This window comes from Pleurodeles waltl, chromosome 6, assembly GCF_031143425.1.
Source record: "Pleurodeles waltl isolate 20211129_DDA chromosome 6, aPleWal1.hap1.20221129, whole genome shotgun sequence".
NCBI lineage: Eukaryota > Metazoa > Chordata > Amphibia > Caudata > Salamandridae > Pleurodeles > Pleurodeles waltl.
The window spans coordinates 180,979,251-181,000,462 of record NC_090445.1 but is presented as its reverse complement, the minus strand read 5'-3'; the positions used below and the strand labels follow the sequence as shown (position 1 = coordinate 181,000,462).

Genomic DNA, 21,212 nt, shown 5'->3' with positions numbered 1-21,212 from the left:
AAATTGCTGCTTCAGAAAATATTACACTGTTTAGTTGTCAAAAATATTAATACTAACTGCAAAAACTCTTAAGGTTGAATAGTTTTACACACCAGTGATGTTCTACTGTATTTTATATAGCAGTCACACAGATACAATTGTGAAAAATCTACACATAAAAAGGACAGTGTGGAGTACTGAGTCATACATTTCACAGATGTTTTGCAGAGTTCATTTGAATAAAGTTTTATTAAATCATTTAGGAGACATGTTTTTTTACATCACATTTGAAGACTTTAAAGTGCTTATCCTAAATAATATATAAAGATTTTAACCTCCACTATGAAATATTATAAATTAACACATGCAGACGTTAACCAAATATACAAAGCAAACAAAATATTACTTCTGCCTGAGCATAGGTGTTATAGCAAAGGGAGAACAAAAGCAACATTATGTTATAGCTATTTCATGTTTTATGCTGTAGAATTTATACATTAAAATGTTAATGCAGTTTTTGTGTTACTTTTTGAACGTTTCACGCTCACACATCTTTCCCACAAAATAATGAGTGCACCCAACAACTCACACTTTCAAAGTCCAATTCCAAACCTGCTGCAAAAGCCATAATGATTTCTGCATTTGATTCCTCTATTTGTTACACCATCTCATAGAAACAAAGTGATCTTCAGTTCAAAAGGATTTGCTTGCTTGGGATGACTTGAGGGGGTTACACTGTCTGATGGCCAATACACAAGATTATGAGTGCAGGAATTTGTAGCTGTTACTTGCACACTTCCACCTTCCTCCTCCTGGTCTTTCTGTGCCAATTTAAGAGCGTTTAAAAAGACATTTAATGATTTTTTTTCCACCTTATGATTCTGCAAAAATGTTCATCAATAGGGACTAATATTCACCTGAAGACACTCTTAAATGAACAATTGTATAAACATAGAATACGATTTCATGTTCCTCTCTGCACCAGAAATGTCAAAACAGGATACATATGTCTAAGCTTTCTCAGTGCAAGAAACACAAAGTGTACTGCCATGCTACGGTCCTGAAGATATGAAGAGTATATGGGCACTGTATCCTGAGGGGTTGTTACAAATTTGAGACATGGAGTCATTAAAAAAAACGAAGTTCTTTTGGCGAAAGAATCCTTTGTTTATCTCTACTCGACAAAAAGTTACCAGGTGTTACGTCTTAAAAAATTGTAGCTCATCTCAGAGTACATTTCTGTTATTTAATTTATGCATTTGTGTGTATTAAAAAAATAAAGGCTGTTAAAAACTAAAATGATATGTGCAAGGGAGCTACCAACTAATTGCAAATTCAGAATACCTAACCAGGATGAGGTGGCTACAAATAAATGCAGACACACAACATACCTTAATGACCCTGTTTTCTGGCATATTCATAGACATTCATCCAATTAAATTGAGTTTTAGGGCCACATAGTTTGCCTTAGAGGAAACTTTTTTTGACTAGGAGCACAAATAGCAATGTGGTACCGAGCATAAATGTTTTAAAATAGCTTGAACTTTAAGTCTACTTAACCTGCTTTTTTTAAAACAGTAAACACATCAAAGTCTGACTTTTAATTGGCTATTCATATTTCATTACAAATTGTCCAAGGGGACTTAATAAACATTTCCATGAATATTTGCTAGTTTGAATCCACCTGCCATCCCAACACCTTTAAACACTGATTGAACAGTGTTTTAATCAATGCTATCTGAAATTATTACTTCAGCTCCTAATAGTTTTCAGCAAACATATGTTTTGCATTTTTCAGGGATTCCCTCAGCCTGACTTTAGCAACAATACCCTTTAGGGCACATTTTAACCTGCAGACAGACACGTTTTCTAAGTGTTTCTGTTTCTTCTTTGATGTGAGTCATTCTTTATGCATCTGAGATTATAGTTGTTAACTTCGAGCAGCCCAAAATCAAAGAGGTCAGCAGCACCTGGTATAAACCTGAACGTTTGCTTTCCTTTTCACATAAACAGGATTGACAAAGCGAGTTATTATTTATGTTACTTTTCTGACATGCAATAGGATATATTGTTTTATATTTTATGGATTTTCAGTCATTGTTCTTTCTTGATGAAAGCTTTATTCTGCCCAGGACTGTTAGCAAAATTCCCCAATTTTAGCCTCAACAAAAGATTACAGCCGGGGCAACTTAGCAATCATTAGTTTTGTCAGCATGACTACACTTGGGCTACACCATGCTGTTTAGTCTGATCCATTTAGTTAAAGCATACTTTTCCTGTTAGTCTACAGTACGCTTGAGAAGACAGATTATTATACACTGTGTTAAAATGTGAAAAGGCCCAGACAGGAAATATATTGTGAACAGTGACGTGGCACTGTCCTAAACTTAATGCAAGGCAATAAGGTTTGGACAGTAACACCAACCTGCCTCAAAGGAATAGTGAGTTTAAGGACATTTAACTGAAGTACACCTGTACGTCACAACAACAGGAGGCTATCATTTTTATTAAATGGGCACGTTGTAAGTCAATGACTTCTGTAGAATTTTTCATCAGGTCTACGTCCTCTTCTATTTCAAATACAGTACTTGCAGAAAAAAGCCCTTGATTCAAAGTTTAGTTTTAAAAACACTTATGTAGTCTAGATTGCCACTCCTTCTGCACAGGAAATCAGATCAGCAAACTGGTTTCTCCTTGTAATTGTATACCGCACACTCGTTAAGTTGGGTCGATTTAAGCAACTTAAAGAAAATGTAATGTAATAGTACTTTTTCCTAAATACGCTGAACATTTAACTCAATAGTGTAATATTTTTACTAAATTAGTTTTTAGCCTAGCCTGTGCACAACACATCTCAACTGTTCTGGTCAGAAAGACAGATACACGAGTTTCTGATATGGCAGTACATTTACATGAAAGTGCCCCACTTTACCAGATTGACATTTGGTTTTATTATCTTTACAGGACACTTCACAAGATGTTAGGGAAGCAGAATATGGGGCCTGTTTGCTAGGACTAAGCAATCGTTTGCTCAGGACAGCAGGCGCCCTGAAATGCTACACTGTGTCAAAAATAAGGATCTTAACGTTGTTTTAAGATTGTGCATGAGTTTACCAAACATGATCATGGAAACAAAACCTTTTAGAATGCACTGATTTGTTGTACACAGTAATGTCACATACTTGAAAACTGGATGTAAAAGAATTTCCTTCGAAATCAGCTTCTGGTTGAGAAGGCTGCACTTCAGCCCTGTAATGTTTCTATATGAAAAAATGCCCGTCTTTATGTACATTATTATGAGGAATTTTTCATGAGGCATACCTGTTCACAAGGAATACAACAAACCAACGTGTCCCAATCTTCCCCAAAACCCTAAACCTAAATATTGCTAAAGAAACTAGTCAATCCAGTCTTTTCTCCGCCATTAAAAATCATTCCAAGTTTTTCAGTAGCTTTAAAACTCGAACTATCACATAGTCATGTTTTTCATAACATCAATTTCTACATGATGATGTAGAAACGAGTAATGCTTTTTTGGAACTGAAGATTAATGCAAAACAGCTTATAAATAAGCAGTTTAGAGCTAAAAAGAGTGGAAATTTACAAACTATTGAAGATGCTTTGTTTCTATTACACCTCTGAGCTTCTTTCTGGCCTCAATATTTAGAAGATAATCATTTCATCTATTTAATGCACTTGCTTCAAAACGCAATTCTATTTTTGGCTAGTATTTATTTAAACACACCTTTAAACAATAACCTTTTCATCATAATCAAGAAACGAACAGATTAGACACAGTTCCTATGCAAAACGCTGTTTTATACTATTTTTTGTTAAGAATTTCATTGCATAGCAAAATATTGTATGTATATCATTTCTTTGATGCAGTTTTTTAAACAAATTGAAAACAGTATATACAGAATGCTTTCATTACCGAAGTGCTGTTAATCAGCTGCTGGTGAATGATTCCATGCATTTCGCTCCTTACGAGATACAACTGAATTCTCCTCCACACCCGTTTAATACAGAATCTATTACTAAATGTCATATTCATTTGCAACTAACCATAAGCAATTGTCTTCCGAACCTCTTGTGCACTACACTTTTAAAATATCTTGATGCGTTTGGGTTTATTCACTATAACTTTTGCCATGCTTAATAGAGAAAAAAAAGCACAAGCCATTGCACAGTACAGTCATTCAGTGTAATTGCTGGCGCAGTTAAAGTGTTGACATTGACATGCAGCTGTGTATCAGCCTCTGCTGTATCTTGAATTTGTGTTTGTGAACAACACTGGTGTGCAGTCCCTTGGAGAAACAGCAACACCTATGCGAGAAAGTACAAAATGTAAATCTGAAACACTAAGATGGGTGCTTTACATAGATGATTTGCGCTATTGTCTAGATAAATTAACACTTCAACACTGTTCGAAAGTTGAGACTCTACACTGGATTCCCAAAAAATGTTTGGTGGTGATTTTGCAGTCGTGATACAGATTTTGTGGCCATCCTGTTATGGTGTTCACAGTTATCTGGTACTGTATAGTTAATACATGTGTAGTACATGTGCATGTCACAAAGCACACTATAAGGAAGCTAAAGTTTAAAATAAAATCTGCACAGCATGCCCTGCAATGTCGGATAAATCACTTGTATTATGAATTCATAGAAAAAACTCCCCTTCTGAACACGCATTCAGGCATGGCAACTACATCAGAGTATGTGTAAATCTGGTCCCATCATGGCCCTTGCAAAACGATTAAACCAGCATGAGGCTTTGCTGCCCTTTAAAGGACAAACACATTTAACCATATGTTTTAATAATTGCTGGTGTGTAATTTAGACCACAGAAAAATGTTGCAAATCTCTGATCTATAGGAGAAAATCTAAGCGTGTTTCACTAAGAGCAGGCACTCAGTGATCTCCTTAGAGAAGCCATTGTAGTCAAAAGTAAAGAGCGCGCTGCATCTCAACGTGCATCCCTGCACAAGAAACGAACTGTTAACACCTTTTAGGTGAGTGGGCTACCTCCTAAAGTATGTTTCCATACAAAAAGCGCCTATTTTTAGGGAACAACTATGATGAGCAGATTGCTTCTTGGTATTCAATTTCTGTCTTTGTGAATATACCAGCATCCAGTAAAGCATGTTCAGCATTTTGATACTTATGTTCTCCTAAAACTCTAGATAGGCGTTATTGCTACTTAGTATGTTCCTCACTCACTACAGCAGCAAGCAGAAGTGAGAAATTAACAGGTTTTTTCAGTATGTTCCCTTTAAAATGGCACTTGGTTAACATAAACAAAGTCAGTCTCTTGGACCCTAGCTACTGAATATATAAACTAAGAACACAGAGGCCGGTGTGCCATTCAAGGCATTGTCAAGGCTATGCAGGCAATCATTACACACCAAAAGCTCTCACGCTCCCCAGGTCTTTGTCCCAGAATGCAAAAAAAAAAAAAACTTTAACTGGAAGAGCATAAGCACAGATCTGTCAAACGTGAAAGCTCAAAACATGATGAGAAAGCTAGACACGATTCCTCCATGAGTGGCAGTCAGACGTTTTAGACAAAACTGTAAAAACATTTCTCTATTTACCTAACGATGAAAATTATAGGATGCACCAAATCAGTTTCAGAACTGCCTTAACAATATACATGTACATTTGTAGTGCACACTTGTTTGCAATTTATTTTTTGCCTCATAACTAAGTGTGCACCTTTGAAATGACAAAAGGTAACATATACACTTAACGTCATTAGCCTGGTACACATGAATAAATCAGCAAGCTGTCAACTGTGCAGTATAACATAGCTGCAAAATGAGTAAGAAATTGAAATATATAGGTATTTTTTTCCCAAAGCACCTTAAAAGTAGGGAGTTTACGTATGTACACTTCATAGGAGGAGGGTTATACAGGTTTAATTTCCTTCAGTTGTATTTTTAAAATGCTGTGAAGCCTTTCCTGTTATGATTCCATAAAAGATGCTAAATCAAACTTTTCTTCGTATTAAGTAAACCGAAAACATCTATTTGAGACATTAGAATTGAATTAAGTCTTGCAGAAAAGAGTGCTTCTTTATTTAATAACTCTTGGTACCAGTTCTGGTGGGTCTTAGATTCCCAAATCAGAATTTTGCTCAGTATCGACTGGTATACCAGTCATTGTCATTGATCTGAATCAGTTCAGTCACCACTTCCATTAGGTTATAATTGTGCTTCTTCAACAGCCTCTGATTTAGTTGCCGGTCACAGAATCCCATCTCAAAGAGAATGGCTATCATAGCTGCAGTCTGGTCCTCTGATCCAGGGGGCTAGAGAACACAGGAAAGAAGGCAAAAGACAATATTTATTTGTAAAACATTACTGCTTCACCACTTGCAATCATGTATCATTAGGTAGGTATGCATCACTGAACCAAGTCTGTCTCTTACAGGACGAAACAGGTCCTGAAGCTGGCACTAAAATTCTATTGGATCCAACCACACATGTTGAAACGAACACAGCTGAAAGGGAATGTCAAAATCACAACCTACATGATATACACAACCTTCTATGATATAGGCTTTCTGACAGAGATTTCTAACTACAGATTTCTCACCTTTTCAGTATTCCCCAGTCGTGAGACTGGATCTGGAAAATAAATTCAGCAGTACCTCTGTGCGCCGATAGGTGGCACAGTGCAGTTCTGCACTCACACCTTCTGCTCCAGAAATGACAAAGCCTAGATAGGCACCACTAATGCACACACCAACCTCAGTTCTTTTTTCTGTACTACAAGACACACATTCTGAGCTACCACTGGTCTCTTTGGGACACTTTACTGTAAGTAATTTTTCTGTGTACAAGGGAAATGTTACCTCCGAAAATGGCTGCGTAAGGACTGTTGAAAAAAAATGTCAGTGATAGATCCTCATCAAGTTTGCTTCTGGCGCCTGGGGTCGCGCCACAAGGCCCTCTATCTGGGGTACAGCTGGTGGGTTTACCCTCTGTGCCAGCTGGACCCTCTAAATCAGGTGTCTCCAACGAGTAGCTTGTGAGCTATCAGCAGCTCTTGAGCTACCCATAAGTAGTTCTCTTCTGTGTACAGCCTACAAAAACTGAAAAGTGTATATTTAAAACAAACATGTAAACTTCTCTCATGCGGTCAGTATTAAAATTCTAATAATATTCACAACTTTGGAGACCTTCCATTGAACTTAAGTAGCTTTTACTACAAAAAAGGCTGGAGCTCCCTGCTCTAAATCCACCACAGAGCCTTCCTCAGCTCCTGCACCACCATGATCCATGCTGGTTCCCCTGCCTTGGGGTCAATGCACTGACTACACTGACACTGTGCTCTATGACTCAGTGTCAGCGCTGCTATGACCCCGACTGAGTCTGTTACCTGAAATTGCCACATCTCCCAGACCCCTGCTTGACTTGCCTCATTCGCAAGGAAGAAAGCATACTGTGAATTCCTTAGTTAGCATAGATATGGACAACAATTATGAAGTGGGTGATGAGATAGAGCAACAATACCACAAATAAAATTGGTGTGATGACTTTCAAGAAGTCAGTGGTCTGGACAATTCCCTTAAATCAGGATTCAGGACCACTGATTCCATTGGGTGAGCCACTGGCACCAGCGGGGCCATTCGCCGCCACGCCTGCCTACGGTCAACAGGTCTTTCAGGTGATGTTCAATCGCCCATCCTGGACATGCCCTTTCATTGGACTTGCTGTTTTTGGACAAGGCAGATTTGGCTCTGGAGTGGTTTAAGGAAAGCAGGGCCACCGCTCGCTTCCAGGACTTCTCTGCCCCGCCTCCCCAACCTCATTAGCCCTACAGTTTTTTTCAAAGCTTCAGCAGAGGTACGCCATACCAGAAGCCAATTCAGCTTCAGCAGGGCGCCCAAGAGTTTTGTAGCCGAGCCCCCTGCACCCACCGCAGTCAGGGTCTGCAAGCTACTCAGACCATTTCCCCATCCTGCTTCCAATCCCTGGTCCCCACACAACAGTACCACCTTCCAAAACTATTTAGTGTGCTCTTTGTAAAGTACAGCCACCTGACGGTAACATCAGACCGGTGGGACCTGCAGATATTTCAAAAGGGGTACTTCCTGCTTTTCACTACTACTCCAACTTCTTCCTGGCAGAGACGGTCTACCTAGACTGCTTGCCAATTCGTCTCTGACCGTGAAGTTCTTGTGGGCGTCTATCATTGTCCAAAGCATCATGGCTATTCTCTGCCTACCCTCTGCTCTCTTGTGTATAGTACCTTTGTTAAAGGGTAATTGTTAACACCAAATGTGCAGTAGCTCAGACTTCTCGCTTTCAAACTCACTTGGAGTTTCCACTACCACAGGCTATCCCCCTTAGTCTTTATGAGATCCATTAAACTTTGGGTTGGGACGAAAGGTTGTTGACACTTTTGCTACACAAACCTGATATACCATAACAGTGTGTAGTTAGGCAACTAAATGCCTGGTCTAATGGGACTTTTCAGTATGGTAGCTTGCATACCAACATACTTTTTTCCACCACCTGTTTCACTTTGTTTGGTTGTAGTTCTTGCTCATGGGGAGTTTTAACCTCTTAGCTGCTGCCTCTCTCTCCCCCCCCCCAGTGCTGAGCCCTTTTTTGGCTATTTGGGGTTCGCGTTTAGGCCTTCCTAACTTTTTGTCCAAACTCCATATTAACCTCCTGGAGCTCCAAGTTATCCTTTTGGCATTGAAAGGCTTTCTTTGGTCTATCAAAGGGAAGCTTGTGCAGGTGCTTACATACACCACCACAACCACCATGTGTTATTGCAACAAAAAGGGTGGAGTGGGTTTCTGGGCCCTGTGCCAGGAGGCACCACAGCTCTGGAAATGGCTGGACCATCAAAGGATTTTCCTGGTGGTGAACCACTTGGCTGGATCTTTGAATCACATGGCAGACAAACTAAGACCACAATGCACAGCAGATCATGAGTGGCAGTTAAAGCCGATAGTGTTTCAAGGTCTCTTCTGTGAATGGGGAAAACCCTTTCTTGATCTCTTTACCACTGCTGTATCTCTCACTAGAAGACACCTCCGCCTAGAGTGGAAATCAGGACTCCTGTATGCCTTCCTGCCTATATCTCTTCTTCCCAAATTCTGCAGGAAATCAGGACTGACTAGGTACAAGTCATTCTAGTGGCCCTGGATTGAAAACTGAGAGTATATCTAGAGCTTTAGGGCTTGAACATCTGTCCTCCAGTCAGACTGCCCTTCATCGAAGATCTGCTATCACAGCTACTTCAGGGTTCGCAGTTTCCTCCTTCATGAACAGAGACTCAGAACCAAAGTGGTTGATGTCATCTTGGCAGTCAGACACCCTTTGAGGAAAACTGTTTACTCCTGTTGCTGGGACAGATTTGTGGTTTGGTGCAGCACACTCCAGATTCACCCCCTTAAGGTGAAGTTAGTCAACATTATGTTGTTTGTTTTGTCTCTCACTTGGCACAGCTTTGCTTTCAGCACAGTTAAACAATAACTTTCAGCCTTTTTATGATTGTTGGACCAGCCCTTATTGTTTAAATCATTGGTTATGCTGCATCTTTTGAAAGACCTGCAACAACTGTTTCCTCCCTCTCCTTTTTAAATGCCACAGTGCGACCTTAGCATCGTCCACACATATTTGATGTCTCTGAGTTGCTTCGTAGCTGTTCTTTGCAATTCGTCACCCTCAGGATGGTGTTCATCACCATCCATCACTTTAGAGAGGCAAGTGTATGAACTTCAAGTTCTTTGTGTTAGCCAACCATACACCACCTTCTTTCCCAGGCAAGCTGGTTCTGCAGATGCAAGCATCACTCTCGCCAAAAGTTGTGATGCTGTTTCCACGTCAGCCAAACCATCACCCTGCTGACATTCTATGTCCATATCACCCCTCTAAGGAGGAAGAGAGACTTTGGGTTTGATTTAGGTCTTGGCAGAGGGGAATACCCCTTCACAAACGTGACAGATACCCCGTCCGACGTATTACGATCCCATTAAATCCTATGGAGATGGTAATACAACAGCCGTGATATCCGTCACGTTTGTGACAGAGCATTCCATCCGAGATCAAAATCAGGCCCTTCATCTCTAGGGCCCAAAAAAAGAGTGCTGAGCTTTTACATTGATCGTACCAAAGAACACTGGGTGGACAATCAGCTTTTTGTGGGGTTCAATGGCACGACAAAAAGGCAAAACTGTGCAGAAACGGACCACCTCCCACTGGATCATACTCTGCATTAAGATCTGCTTCGCAGTAGCCACGTAGCAGCCTTCAGAAGGACTGCAAACATATTCCATCAGGGTCAATACCGCTCTGTTTATGGGTTAAAATATTTAACCCTGCTGATGGAAATGCGTAAAGCTTTTTGGTCCAGGTCATCAGTGTCTCACCCTTGCCCACCTTTTTCAGTACCACCAGTAAATATTTTCAACAGACCATGTCAAACACTTCTTCAAGGTCTACTGGGAGGACCAGTGGCTCCGGGGTGTTGATTCTTACACCTGAAACAGGTATCTAATATTAGCAAATGTTCTGTGGCCTGGTACAAATCTGCTCCATTTCCAGTAGTACTCTTAAGAGAATTTGCTATAATTTAGCTAAAAGATTTTATAATCAATGCTCAACATTGATATACAAACACCTAAAGAATAGCATATGCACCCCAATTAGCCTTTCCAAAATCTATTTAGAAACCACAAGCAGAGTATATTCTGCATGCAAGCACTATGGTTTTAATACGGATCAGTCTGTCTCTCCCTGGTTTCTTAGAGTTTAGCTGGTTTTAGAACTTTTTACCCTCCGGTTACCAGCCACCATAACTGTTCAAAGAGTAAGTTGGAACTTGCAGAACTAATCATGAAGCAAATAGAAGTTTGCATTCTTAGTAAAGCAGCAAACACTAGAACTGCTGCAGACATTTAACTATTAGATTGAGATCAACTATTTGGTTGCAGTAGGTCAAATCTGCTGCAAGACTGACCTCTTACTTCGCTATCATGTGCACTGCTCCTGCAGCACTGACAACCAACTCCTCCCACATCTCCCTATAGAGTCTGCTCTATTCCTTGCTGCTTGTCTGCTTTGCTACAATAGGTAGGCAAGCAGAGTGAAGCAAAGTAGAATAGGGCAGGCTGCTGACAGAAGGGCAGCTAGCCCAGCTAGCAGGCATGCACATACATGTGGTGATGGCACAAGGACAGTCTGTAGCTCGTGCGGTAAAAGTTGGTATTGGATGAAGCAGAGGTTCCCATGACATTTACTTTTTTACTTCCTTCACCTTAACTTTCTTTCATTTATGTTTCATCATAATAACGTATCCCAATCTCTAGACAGTTTATGGAAAGGGCTTTTGGAGAGCCTACTGCTAGGCTCACAGAATGATGTCAGGAGATAAATATTATGGGTAAAAGCAGAAACTGACCTCACTTTAATTAAATGGTTGCAAATAGAAGATGAGTATTTTCTACAGACAATAAGAACACATTACTTATCTTAAGTAAAGCCTTTTCTGGTAGAGATTCTAACTGCACATTCCTTACCTTGTGAATACCCCCAGGCACCAGACTCAATCCGGAGCTCGGTACGGCCTGGCGCTGAATCTTTCTCACTCTGGATGCACTATACCTGCACCACCTCTACATGCGGACTTCAGTTTTCTGATCCGATTTTCTGTACTGTGGGACAGAAATCAGTACATGCCACTTAGCAGCTCTCTATATTGGAATCTTCTTAATGGGCTGTAAGACTCCATTCCACAGAAAAAAGAAGTGAGTGGGTTGGCGAGGAATCTGCAGTTAGATAAATTCTCTACCTGAAAAGGTGTTACCAAAGGTAAGTAACTTGTTCTTCTGATAGAGACTTCTAACCGCAGATTCCTCACCTTGTAAACAGATACCAAACCAATTCCTCCCTAGATGGAGGAACTTTGCAATGGCTCATAACAGGAAATCCTGCTGGATAGATTGGGCATAGTGCCTGTCATGCCCAACCTGGCTATCCAGACAGTAATGGTTTGTGAATGTGTGGCGGGATCAACTTGTCTGGAAAGAGCGACGTATACCCAAAGTTCAGGGCACTACACTCTTCATGCCCAGTCTGGAACCAATAGGATGATTTGGGCCTGGTCTTTCCTTATCATCTTCAGTACTCTGGTGACGGAGGGAGATGTGGGAAGATGCACAGGGGTCCTGTCCCCAATCTAGGCAGACGGCATCTCTGGGTGAGAATTGCCTTGAGGACTTCAACACCTGAACGTTTGGACACTGCACATTCTCTGCAGGGGAGAATAGATTGAGCCAGGGTTCTCCCCCTTGAGTGTCATTGCCATTCCTTTTCCTCTAGGCAGCGTCAGCTCAGCTCGTCCAGCCTGACGTTTAAAGATTCAGCCAGATGCTGGGTGATCAGTGAGATGTCCTTAGTGCACAGCTACTTCCAGAGATATAGAGCCTCCTGGCACAGGACCCACAACCCCATTCCACCCGGTTTGTTTCTATAACACATGGCAGTCGATTTGTCCATGATAACCTGTTCTTGTTCCCCCACGATGGATGGACATGAGAATAGCCTTCAATGTCAAGCAAATCACTCACAACTCCAGGAAATTAATGTGGAGGTGAGTTTCCGCCGGTGCCAGATTCCTCTGATCTTCATCTCTCCCAGATGAACCCCCCCCCAACCCAGCAACAATGCATTTGTCATGACTGAGTGGGGTATGGAGAGGAGTCTGCCTCCAGTCCAACTGCGGTTAAACAGCCACCACTGCAGGTCTTTTGCAGTCTTTGCTGACACCTGGATGGAATCCGAAAGGTTACCTGGTGCTGAGCCCACTGAGACTTCAGATACCTCTGCAGACCAGGCATTTGCCACCTGGTGTGGTCGGTCCACAAGCAGGATGGAGACCAGAATGCCAAGAAGCCTCACTGCTGCTCTCACTAAGACCCAAGTTGAGGGTTGAAACACCGGAAACCTATTCAGAATGTCCGGTCCTCATTGATGGACAAGCCCAACAATGTCAACAAGTTGGTTGTCATCTTAAGGTGGATTGCGGCCATTTGAGGTGCGCCTGCCTTCAGCAACCAGTCCCAACCCCCACAGATTGGTTGCTAATATCACCACTTTGTGAACACCAGTGGTGCACTGGTAAGGCCAAAGAGAAGGCCAGATAACTGGAAGTCATCTTGGCCTACATGAAACAGCAAATAACATATCTGGGATTGTAGGACAAAATGTGGAAACATCCCCATCCAGTCATCTTGATCAATGACAGACAAAACTTAGGCCAGGGTGAGCACTTTAAATTTACCCTTCTGGAGCAATAGGTTTAGAGTGCAAAGATCAAGGATAGGACAAAAATCTCCATCCTTCTTTGGCACCAGGAAATAGCAGGAGTAACAGTCATCCCTGATTTCTGGGACTAGCACTCTGTCAATGGCTCCCTTGGCCAATTCCTTGGGGTGTGGGTGGCGTACTTGGGGGCTGTGACGAGAAAGCTACTTAACTTCCGAAATACACTTTCTGGTAGAGAATGAATCTTACCAGATTTCTCACCTTTTGAATATTCCCCAGGTGTAAGGCTGGATCCGTAAACTTTTCAGTAGTACCTCTGTGCACTGTTACATAGTGCAGTGCATCTCGCACTGACAATGTTCTGCTCCAGACATGATGTGTGGAGACTATAAAGGCATCACTCCTGTGCGCTGTCAGTTGCTTTTGAGGCTATTCGCCCCCCCCCCCCCCATTGGAATGGTCTAAACTGATAGAACGGGGACGATAGAGAGGTCGATAATGAAATTGCGGTTAGATAAAATCTGTACTATTTTCTGATGGACTTCTAACAGCAATACCTATTTGTGGGGGGGGGGGGGGGGGTGGTCTGTGGATCAACTCAAACAAAAAATTCCTGTAAAATTCCTCACTGAACTTGGCTGTCCACACAGTAATACTTCATGAACATTTGGAGGAATAATACTGTAGTCACCAGGCAAATGTCTAGGACAGAAACTCTGCGTCCCAGTGCAGTGGTAGCAGCTTTCTCTCTGGTGGAATGAACATGCAGTCCTTCCAGGGCTGTTGGTGGTGGCAGGACATCAGCACTGGAGCAGGGATCGAGAAGGTCTTGGTCTTGCTGACTACTCTGCTCTGGATCCAGTGGGGGTTCCGTGGGGCCTGACTGGCACTGAGGGCAAACCCGCCCGCACGGATCCAGTAGGGGACCCTACCCAACCCAAAGGGCCCAAAGGCACTCCAGAGGGGCCGTTCCACCCAAATTCGAGGTGCATGGCCTCATAAAACTCTATCAGTTGGGCAGGGGTTGCTTAGGCTCCAGGACAGTTGGGGAATCTCCAAGTAGACCCAAGTTCAGGTTCCGCCTACTCACGGGCCAGGAGTGCCGACGTTCCTGTGTCTTGTTGGAAAAGTGACGGATGCGGTGAAGTCGAAAACCTCTTCAACTTCATTGATTACTTGTATTTATGGGACTGCGGCAAAGAACATTGGGAGGGGCTCTACAAATCATACCTCGAGCATCACTGAGTCAACCGATGTCAGGCGGCGAGGAGCATCAGGGAATGCTCCCTCAGCACCTTCGCATGGTGCGGCTTTCCTCACACAGGTCATGGTGTCGTGGTCCTGCTCCAGATACTACAAACACACCAAGTGAGATTCTGTCACCAACATTTTCCTGTGACAGACCCCCACATGGTTTCAAACCAGTAGGTTTCTTGGGAGACATCTTTCAGCACCAGGAGAAAATCTCGGAAAAATTATTGACAAAATGTCGAAAAGACCATTCAAAAAGTGACTGAGGGGTAGCTCATACCAGATCTTGGAGTCATGGTACTGCTCCAGACTCAGCAAACACACCAAGTGAGGGTCTGTCACTGAAATTTGCCTGTGACAGGCCCCACACGGTTTGAAACCAGGTGGTTTATTGGGTGATGTCTGTAGGAAAGACACTCTTTTTGGCATGGTTACCCCCACTTTTTGCCTATCAGTGTGCTTTGGTTGTATGATTCCATGCACTCTGGGAGCTCCTTAGAGGACCCCCCGGTATTGCTCCTACCAGTCTTCTGGGGTTTTCCGGGCAGCCCGCGCTGCTGCCATCCCTCAGAAAGATTAGAAAGATTTCTGTGCTCCCACTGCTTGATCAGCTCAGGCAGGGGAAGGCAGAACAAAGGATTTCTTGTGGGAGAGGGAGGCAACACCTCTCACTTAGAAATAGGTGTTACAAGGCTTGCGAGGGGTAGTCTCCCGAAGCCACCGGTTTGCTCTGTGCCCTCCTTGCATAAACCGGTTGCAACAGCCCAGGGACCCCCAGTCCTTGCTCTGGTGCGAAACTGGACAAAGGAAAGGTGAGTGACCACTCCCCTGTCCACCACCACCACGGGTGGTGCCCAGAGCTCCTCCAGGTGGCCACTCGATTCTGCCACCTTGAAACCAAGATGTGCAGAGGCCCCTTGGAGCATCTGAGTGGCCAGATCAGGCAGGTGATGTCAGAGACCCCTCCTGATCAGGGGTCACCATGCAAGGTGACCAAACCCCATTTTAGGGCTATCTAGAGACTCCCTTGCGGGTGGGTCACCAGATTCAACATGCAAGACTCCACCAGGACTCCTCTGCATCATTTATTTCTACTTCAGACCATTGGAACTGGACTCTTCAGGAACCGACAAGACTGCAACCCCAGCGAGGACTTCACTTTGCAACATTGGTTCTCCAGCTCCTTCTAGCAACTGCAACATTTCCCCAGCTGTTCATCCTCCGGGGACGGCGAGACTTCAGCCTGCACCAAGACGTAAGAAGGAATCTCCCTTGGAGTGAAGGAGTCACTCCCCAGCATCTGCAGGCACCTACAGCAACGACGTCTGGTTGTGTGGATCTGCACTCCTCTGGATCTGCGTGGATCCTGCATCAAAAGGTGGTGGTTTGGAGTTGTCCCCTTGGTCTCTCTGCCCGCTGTCCAACTTGGGAGACAGTGAGCCCTTGCCTTTCCTTTCAGGACAGTACACCTGTGCACTGCGACTCTTACAGCTGCCAAGACTTTTCGTCTCCTCCTCCAAGGGATCATCGGGCCCCCAGCACTTCATCCTGCCAGAGACAGTCTCCACTCTGCCGCTCCAGCGACGTAGAACTCCTCTCCAGGTGTTCTGAGGGGCCTCACTGTGACTTACTGTGCCTGCTGCCAGTGGGTTCCCTGTGGGGGCTGCAATTGCTTCTTTGGCTCTCCCGACTGCTGAGGGTCAGCCCAGACTCCCCTCCAAGGGTCGAGTCCCCTGGAACTTGCAGGTCCTCTTCAGACTTGCAATGCTTCTTTTGCTTCCTCTGCTTCCTCTTGCTTTGGCCAAGGCTTTTTGGTGGTTCTCCTACACCACTGACCATCTGCGACCCGACGACCAATGTTGGACACCACCTGCGCTGCTCCAAGGACTTCTCTGCAGCTCCTAGGCTCCACATCTGGTCTTCTTCTTCCCCCATCGACCTGGATCTTTCATTTCAGGTAGAGGTGTGAGCGAGAATCCGAAGGCTGAAATCTCCACACTCATTTAGGTTTTGCTTGTTGCCTTTAGATCGCACAGTGCAGAAGCTGTGGGAAAATAGATGGCTGGGGCTGAAGTCCAGTAACTATGCCTTATATATGAAGACATCTCTGAGGTTCGCTATCCTGTGCTCAGCGAAGATACACCATGGGTGATTCACTGTCCAGGCCACACACCCCAAAAATCCAGCTGTCAATTAACTAATGGGTCAGAGAAGTTGCATTCCTCTACTATGGAGTCCACCTTCCTGGGAAATGGGGCAGCCCGAGGGGCATACTTAACTGATGAAATCTTTAGGAAACTGAAAGCTAGGAACAGCCAAAGCTTCTCTGATGCCTGGGGCTGTAATAGATTCTAGTGAGTGCTCCTGTGATTCTAATGTCTGAAGTGGGAACAGTGGAGGTTGGTATTCCATGCTCCAGGGTAAAATGCTGCTCTGGTATCGAACCTACCTGCAAACAGCACTACATTTGATGGTGAAGCTGCTGAATCCAATTGCCTGTTTTTATTTTTTCCTTCTGTGCAGGAAGGTGGGGGTAGGTGGAATGAGAATGCACCCGAGCTGGAGGCAGCCCTTCTCATCAGTCTTCTAAATTGAATGAGAACCAGGCTCAACCTGAGGGAAAAAGAGGCCAGGTGCTGAGTAGGCCCTGTTTGGCTGGAATTCATAAACAAAGGGTACCTCTTTACAAAGTTCTAAATTCTATTCCTTAGTGCAACCCCCTTTTGTCACAGAAGATGGGATGTACTGACTCACGTCCAAAGAGGGAGGTGTGCTCCAACTTTTAGTACATTAATCAACAGTGCCACGCCTAAAAGGAGGAATCAGTCGAATGGTGCAATGGAAGTCCAGGACTGCTGCGCTCAGGTGCGACCCAGCAGTGCAACCCTGTCAAAGCAAGAAAGGGTTTGGTCTCAAATGGGTCTGGCATTTAGAGCTCCTGCTTCCCTGGAGCCTGATAAGCTGGTTCTGGATGAAATAGGAGACCAAGAACGTGAGAAAAAAAGGTTGTCACTGTGTACTTTCACCAATGCTGGTGTTTCTCTTCTCAATACTCGAGTTGGCCCAGTCTGGATAAACCCCACACTAAGGGTGGAGGGCCTGAGAGATGTGATCCACTAACCACACCTGGTTTCTGAGCCCCCATACTCACCTCTGAATTTCTCTTCCTAATCAAGTAATGTAATATCTCCATCTCTGTGTACACAGTAGTTACTTGAAGTCTTAATGTTATGCAACCTGCAAGAACTAAAAGCACTTGCAAAACTGAAGAGATTGTATATTAAAGACCTTATTACTTTTTTGCCAACAGCCATAATATGCCTTCAAAGTTTCAGTTTCATTAAGCACTGGTACCTTTTTGCTTACTGCCTGACTGCTAGCTCAGTGTCAACAGGATTTCAAACACAAATTTCCATAAGAAAAGACATGACACAGTTCCCTTTGTTACAGAAAAGACACACCAAGAGTCAAAGTCCCATACATCACCATTCGGAACAAACAGTACTGAGCACACTTTCAACAGAAGTATCAGCAGTTATGCACAGTGCCTCGCCTCACATAAGCATACATCACTCTGTATGAAAACAACGATTCCATTTAGTCTCTCAAAAAGAGGTAGCAATGTTCCCATAAAATAAATCTTAAGAGAGCGCGTAGATCTGTACTAAAAGCCAAACCAAAAAGAAGGTCTTTGTATCCTGGAATAGAGCTTCTGTAGTCTGTCGAACAGGAGTGGGAGGATTAAATGGCAATGTTGGCTACATAAAACGGCTCAAAAATTATTAGGTGGCAGAAACCTGTTATATTATTAGCCTAAAGAAACCAATCAAAAACAAACAGAATAAAAATAATATAAAAACATACCTGTGTTGGAACCGGCTGGCCAGCAAACAGAGCTTTGTAGGCAGAGGCAGCAACAGACAAAGCGCCTTTTACAAGTCCTCCAGCAATACTGCTTCCATGGGGTCTAAAAGAAAAGGTAGATATTCAACAAGGTGCAGAAAAACTGTGAACATATGGAGATGAACACACTGTGATAAGAAAGCACCACTAAAAGCTTTTTTTCAGTAAATGTGTGAAAATCTAGTACACGTGAGTTGCATGACTGACAGCCAAGTATAAAAGACATAATAATAATGTTGTGATATTGTGCCTGAGTAAGATTGTCGTCACTTCCGGGTTTGTCTCCAGCACTTCCCGAGACCTGCGGGTTAGGTCTGCGGGTTAGGTCTGCTCTTCTCCTCCGGCACTATGGTCTTCTACTTCACCAGCAACGCTCTCCTTTAATTCCTTTGCCCTGAAACACAGCACAACTCGAGGACGGTTTTAGAAGCGAGGAGCCTCCAACCACTGACAGGCAGAAGCAGGAGCAACGGCGTCACCAGCAACCACGGGGGTCTGTACAAAACTCTTTCAAAACCATAACTGGGATTTATTAGCAGAACAACAGACAGGCAAGGGACGGAAGTGCAGAAGCTGGGGAGCCCGGGTGCAGTTCTGCAGTCGCATTTGCTGTTCCGAATGCATTTTTTGAGACGGACATTGTGGGATTATTGAGGCAAACACTGGGGATTATTATCTGTGGCGAAGGACTTCTTTCTACTCATTCCCGAAAACGACATCCCTTTCATTTTTCTACTCTCCGCCCCGCTCTCAATCCCGGTCTTGTGTGTTATAAATAATATCACCAACAACCTCTGCTAAAATCAACCCTCCTTCCTCCTCCTCTCTGACCCCATCCAACATCCCCTGTCAAGATACGCGAAACGCTGAACTCACGCAGGTGCCGCAGGTGCCGGGTGGCTCACGTCGGAGTGCAGCGCGGCGCGGCGTAGAGCAGAGCACGGACGCTGCCGCCTCCACCACCGCTACTGCTGCATTTGGGGGGGGCGAGGGCCCGTGGGAAAGGCGAGGAGCTTGGAGGAGCTTGGAGCTGGATCGAGCGGCTCCTCACCGGTACGCGCCCCCCTGCGAGATCCCCCTGCGTTGCACCCGAGAGCGCCGAGTGACGACCCTGGGGCCCGGTGACTGAGAGCGGCCGAGGGGTAAGACCGAGGGGCAAACCGAGGGGCAAACCCAGGGAGAGTCAGAGGCCCCTCAGGACCCAGTGACAGAGACAGAGACAGAGACAGAGAGAGGCTGAGGACGACGGGGGACCCTCGTTAGGCCCTCTGACGCCCCGCCGACTCCCGGGAGGGGCAGGGCTGAGACCCTTGGAGACCCTGAGACCCTTGGAGGTGATTGACTGCGCCCCCGGAGAGACCGCAGACCCGCAGTCCCGTTGCAGTCCCGTTGTGTGCAGGGGTAGCCGGTGACCTGCGCCCTCCACAGAGATTTCCAAGGGTGTTATAGTAGACCTCATTACACACTCCTTCACCTAAAGGGACCCGAGGAGGGACCTGAGGAGCCAGCGATCCGAGCACCGGAAACTGACTGTGGCATCAGAGAGAGGTCCCGGTGTCTGATCCCTTACCACAGACTGGCCTTGGGCGCTAGAGCCTGATCCTGGCCACAGGCACCACAAGTGACTGACCTCCAGGCACCACAACTTGGGTACTAGTGACTGACCCCGAGCACCGTGACAGGACCCGCATCAGAGACTGACCCCGGGCACAAGAGGCAGACCCCGGCACTGGAGACAACCAGCAGCACACTCTTGCACACTCTTGCAGGACACCGGGTTACCGGTTCGGATCGCCGCCGCCGCAGTAGGCTGCCTGCTATAAACACGCAGGGAGATCTACAATACTCAGAATTCTCTGGGTTTCCTGTGCGCTAAGTGGCGCGAAAGTGCTGCCACGCCCCCTGGGCCCTTAAACTGCAACAAGGTACACTGCACCGGGCAGGGGCAAGAGACGGGACTGGGCCTAAACTGCCTATACTGTAAATTATTTGTAGTACATCTTGACTACGCGGTTTTGTGTTTTGTATTGCTGAATTATAGCTGGTGGTACTTACTGCAGCCAACCAACCTATGATGGCTAACTGTAATAACTCCGCCAAAAAACTAGGGGCTACTATGCTTGATAACTACCTGGTTAAAGTGGTTAAAAAGATTAATAGTGATCGTAGAGTCTCCCTAGGGAAAGGAGGTTCCCCTGTTCAGACACACCCTAGTTCCTCCCCACATACAGTGTCTACCTTTGAGGATCTGCGCGCCATCACTGATCAGGATATGATACTAACTGAGGCACAGATATATTCTAATCCCTTAGACTCAATGGGTACAACCGGCGAGAGCCCATTTAGCCCCGTGGTTATGGCAGATACTTCCCCCCAACCAGCAAGAGCAGTTAGGGCTTGTAGAAAGTCGTTGGGCAAAAGAGGAGCGGGGAAGGTCAGCAATTCTCGAAAGTCCCTCGAAGCAAAAACCCATACTATTAAACCAAAGGGGTTAGACGGGGGATCTGATAAGCCAGCGGGTTGCTGTCACAACAGGCAGTATATAGAAAATATACTGGCAACAGTAGAGGATAAGCTAGCGGCAAAAATGGCTGAAATTTTTAGCACACTATTGTTGAAAATTGAAGTACTTACCCAAGAGGTCCACTGTTTGAGGGTACAAGCCACATCGACACCAGCAGCTGTACTAACGGTACCTCTTGGTTTACCATCTGGAAATTGTGTTGAGCAGGCAATACTCACGGGCAGCAGTTTAAGACATAAAGCCCCATGTAACAAAACAAGTTTGGAG

The 21,212-nt window shown here is 44.6% G+C and overlaps 1 protein-coding gene across 2 annotated transcripts in view; it reads right to left on the bottom strand.

Moving 5' to 3' along the window:
* Nucleotides 1-209: 209 nt before the first annotated feature.
* Nucleotides 210-21,212, bottom strand: part of NBR1 (NBR1 autophagy cargo receptor) — a 751,844-nt gene continuing 730,841 nt past the window's right edge. For both annotated transcript variants that reach the window (XM_069237768.1, XM_069237769.1), the window contains exons 21-22: nucleotides 18,383-18,485; nucleotides 210-6,291 (exon numbers count right to left, since the gene is read on the bottom strand). In XM_069237768.1, coding sequence (XP_069093869.1) covers nucleotides 6,118-6,291; nucleotides 18,383-18,485 — 277 coding nt within the window. In that variant the 3' untranslated portion in view covers nucleotides 210-6,117. The remainder of the gene's footprint in view (nucleotides 6,292-18,382; nucleotides 18,486-21,212) is intronic.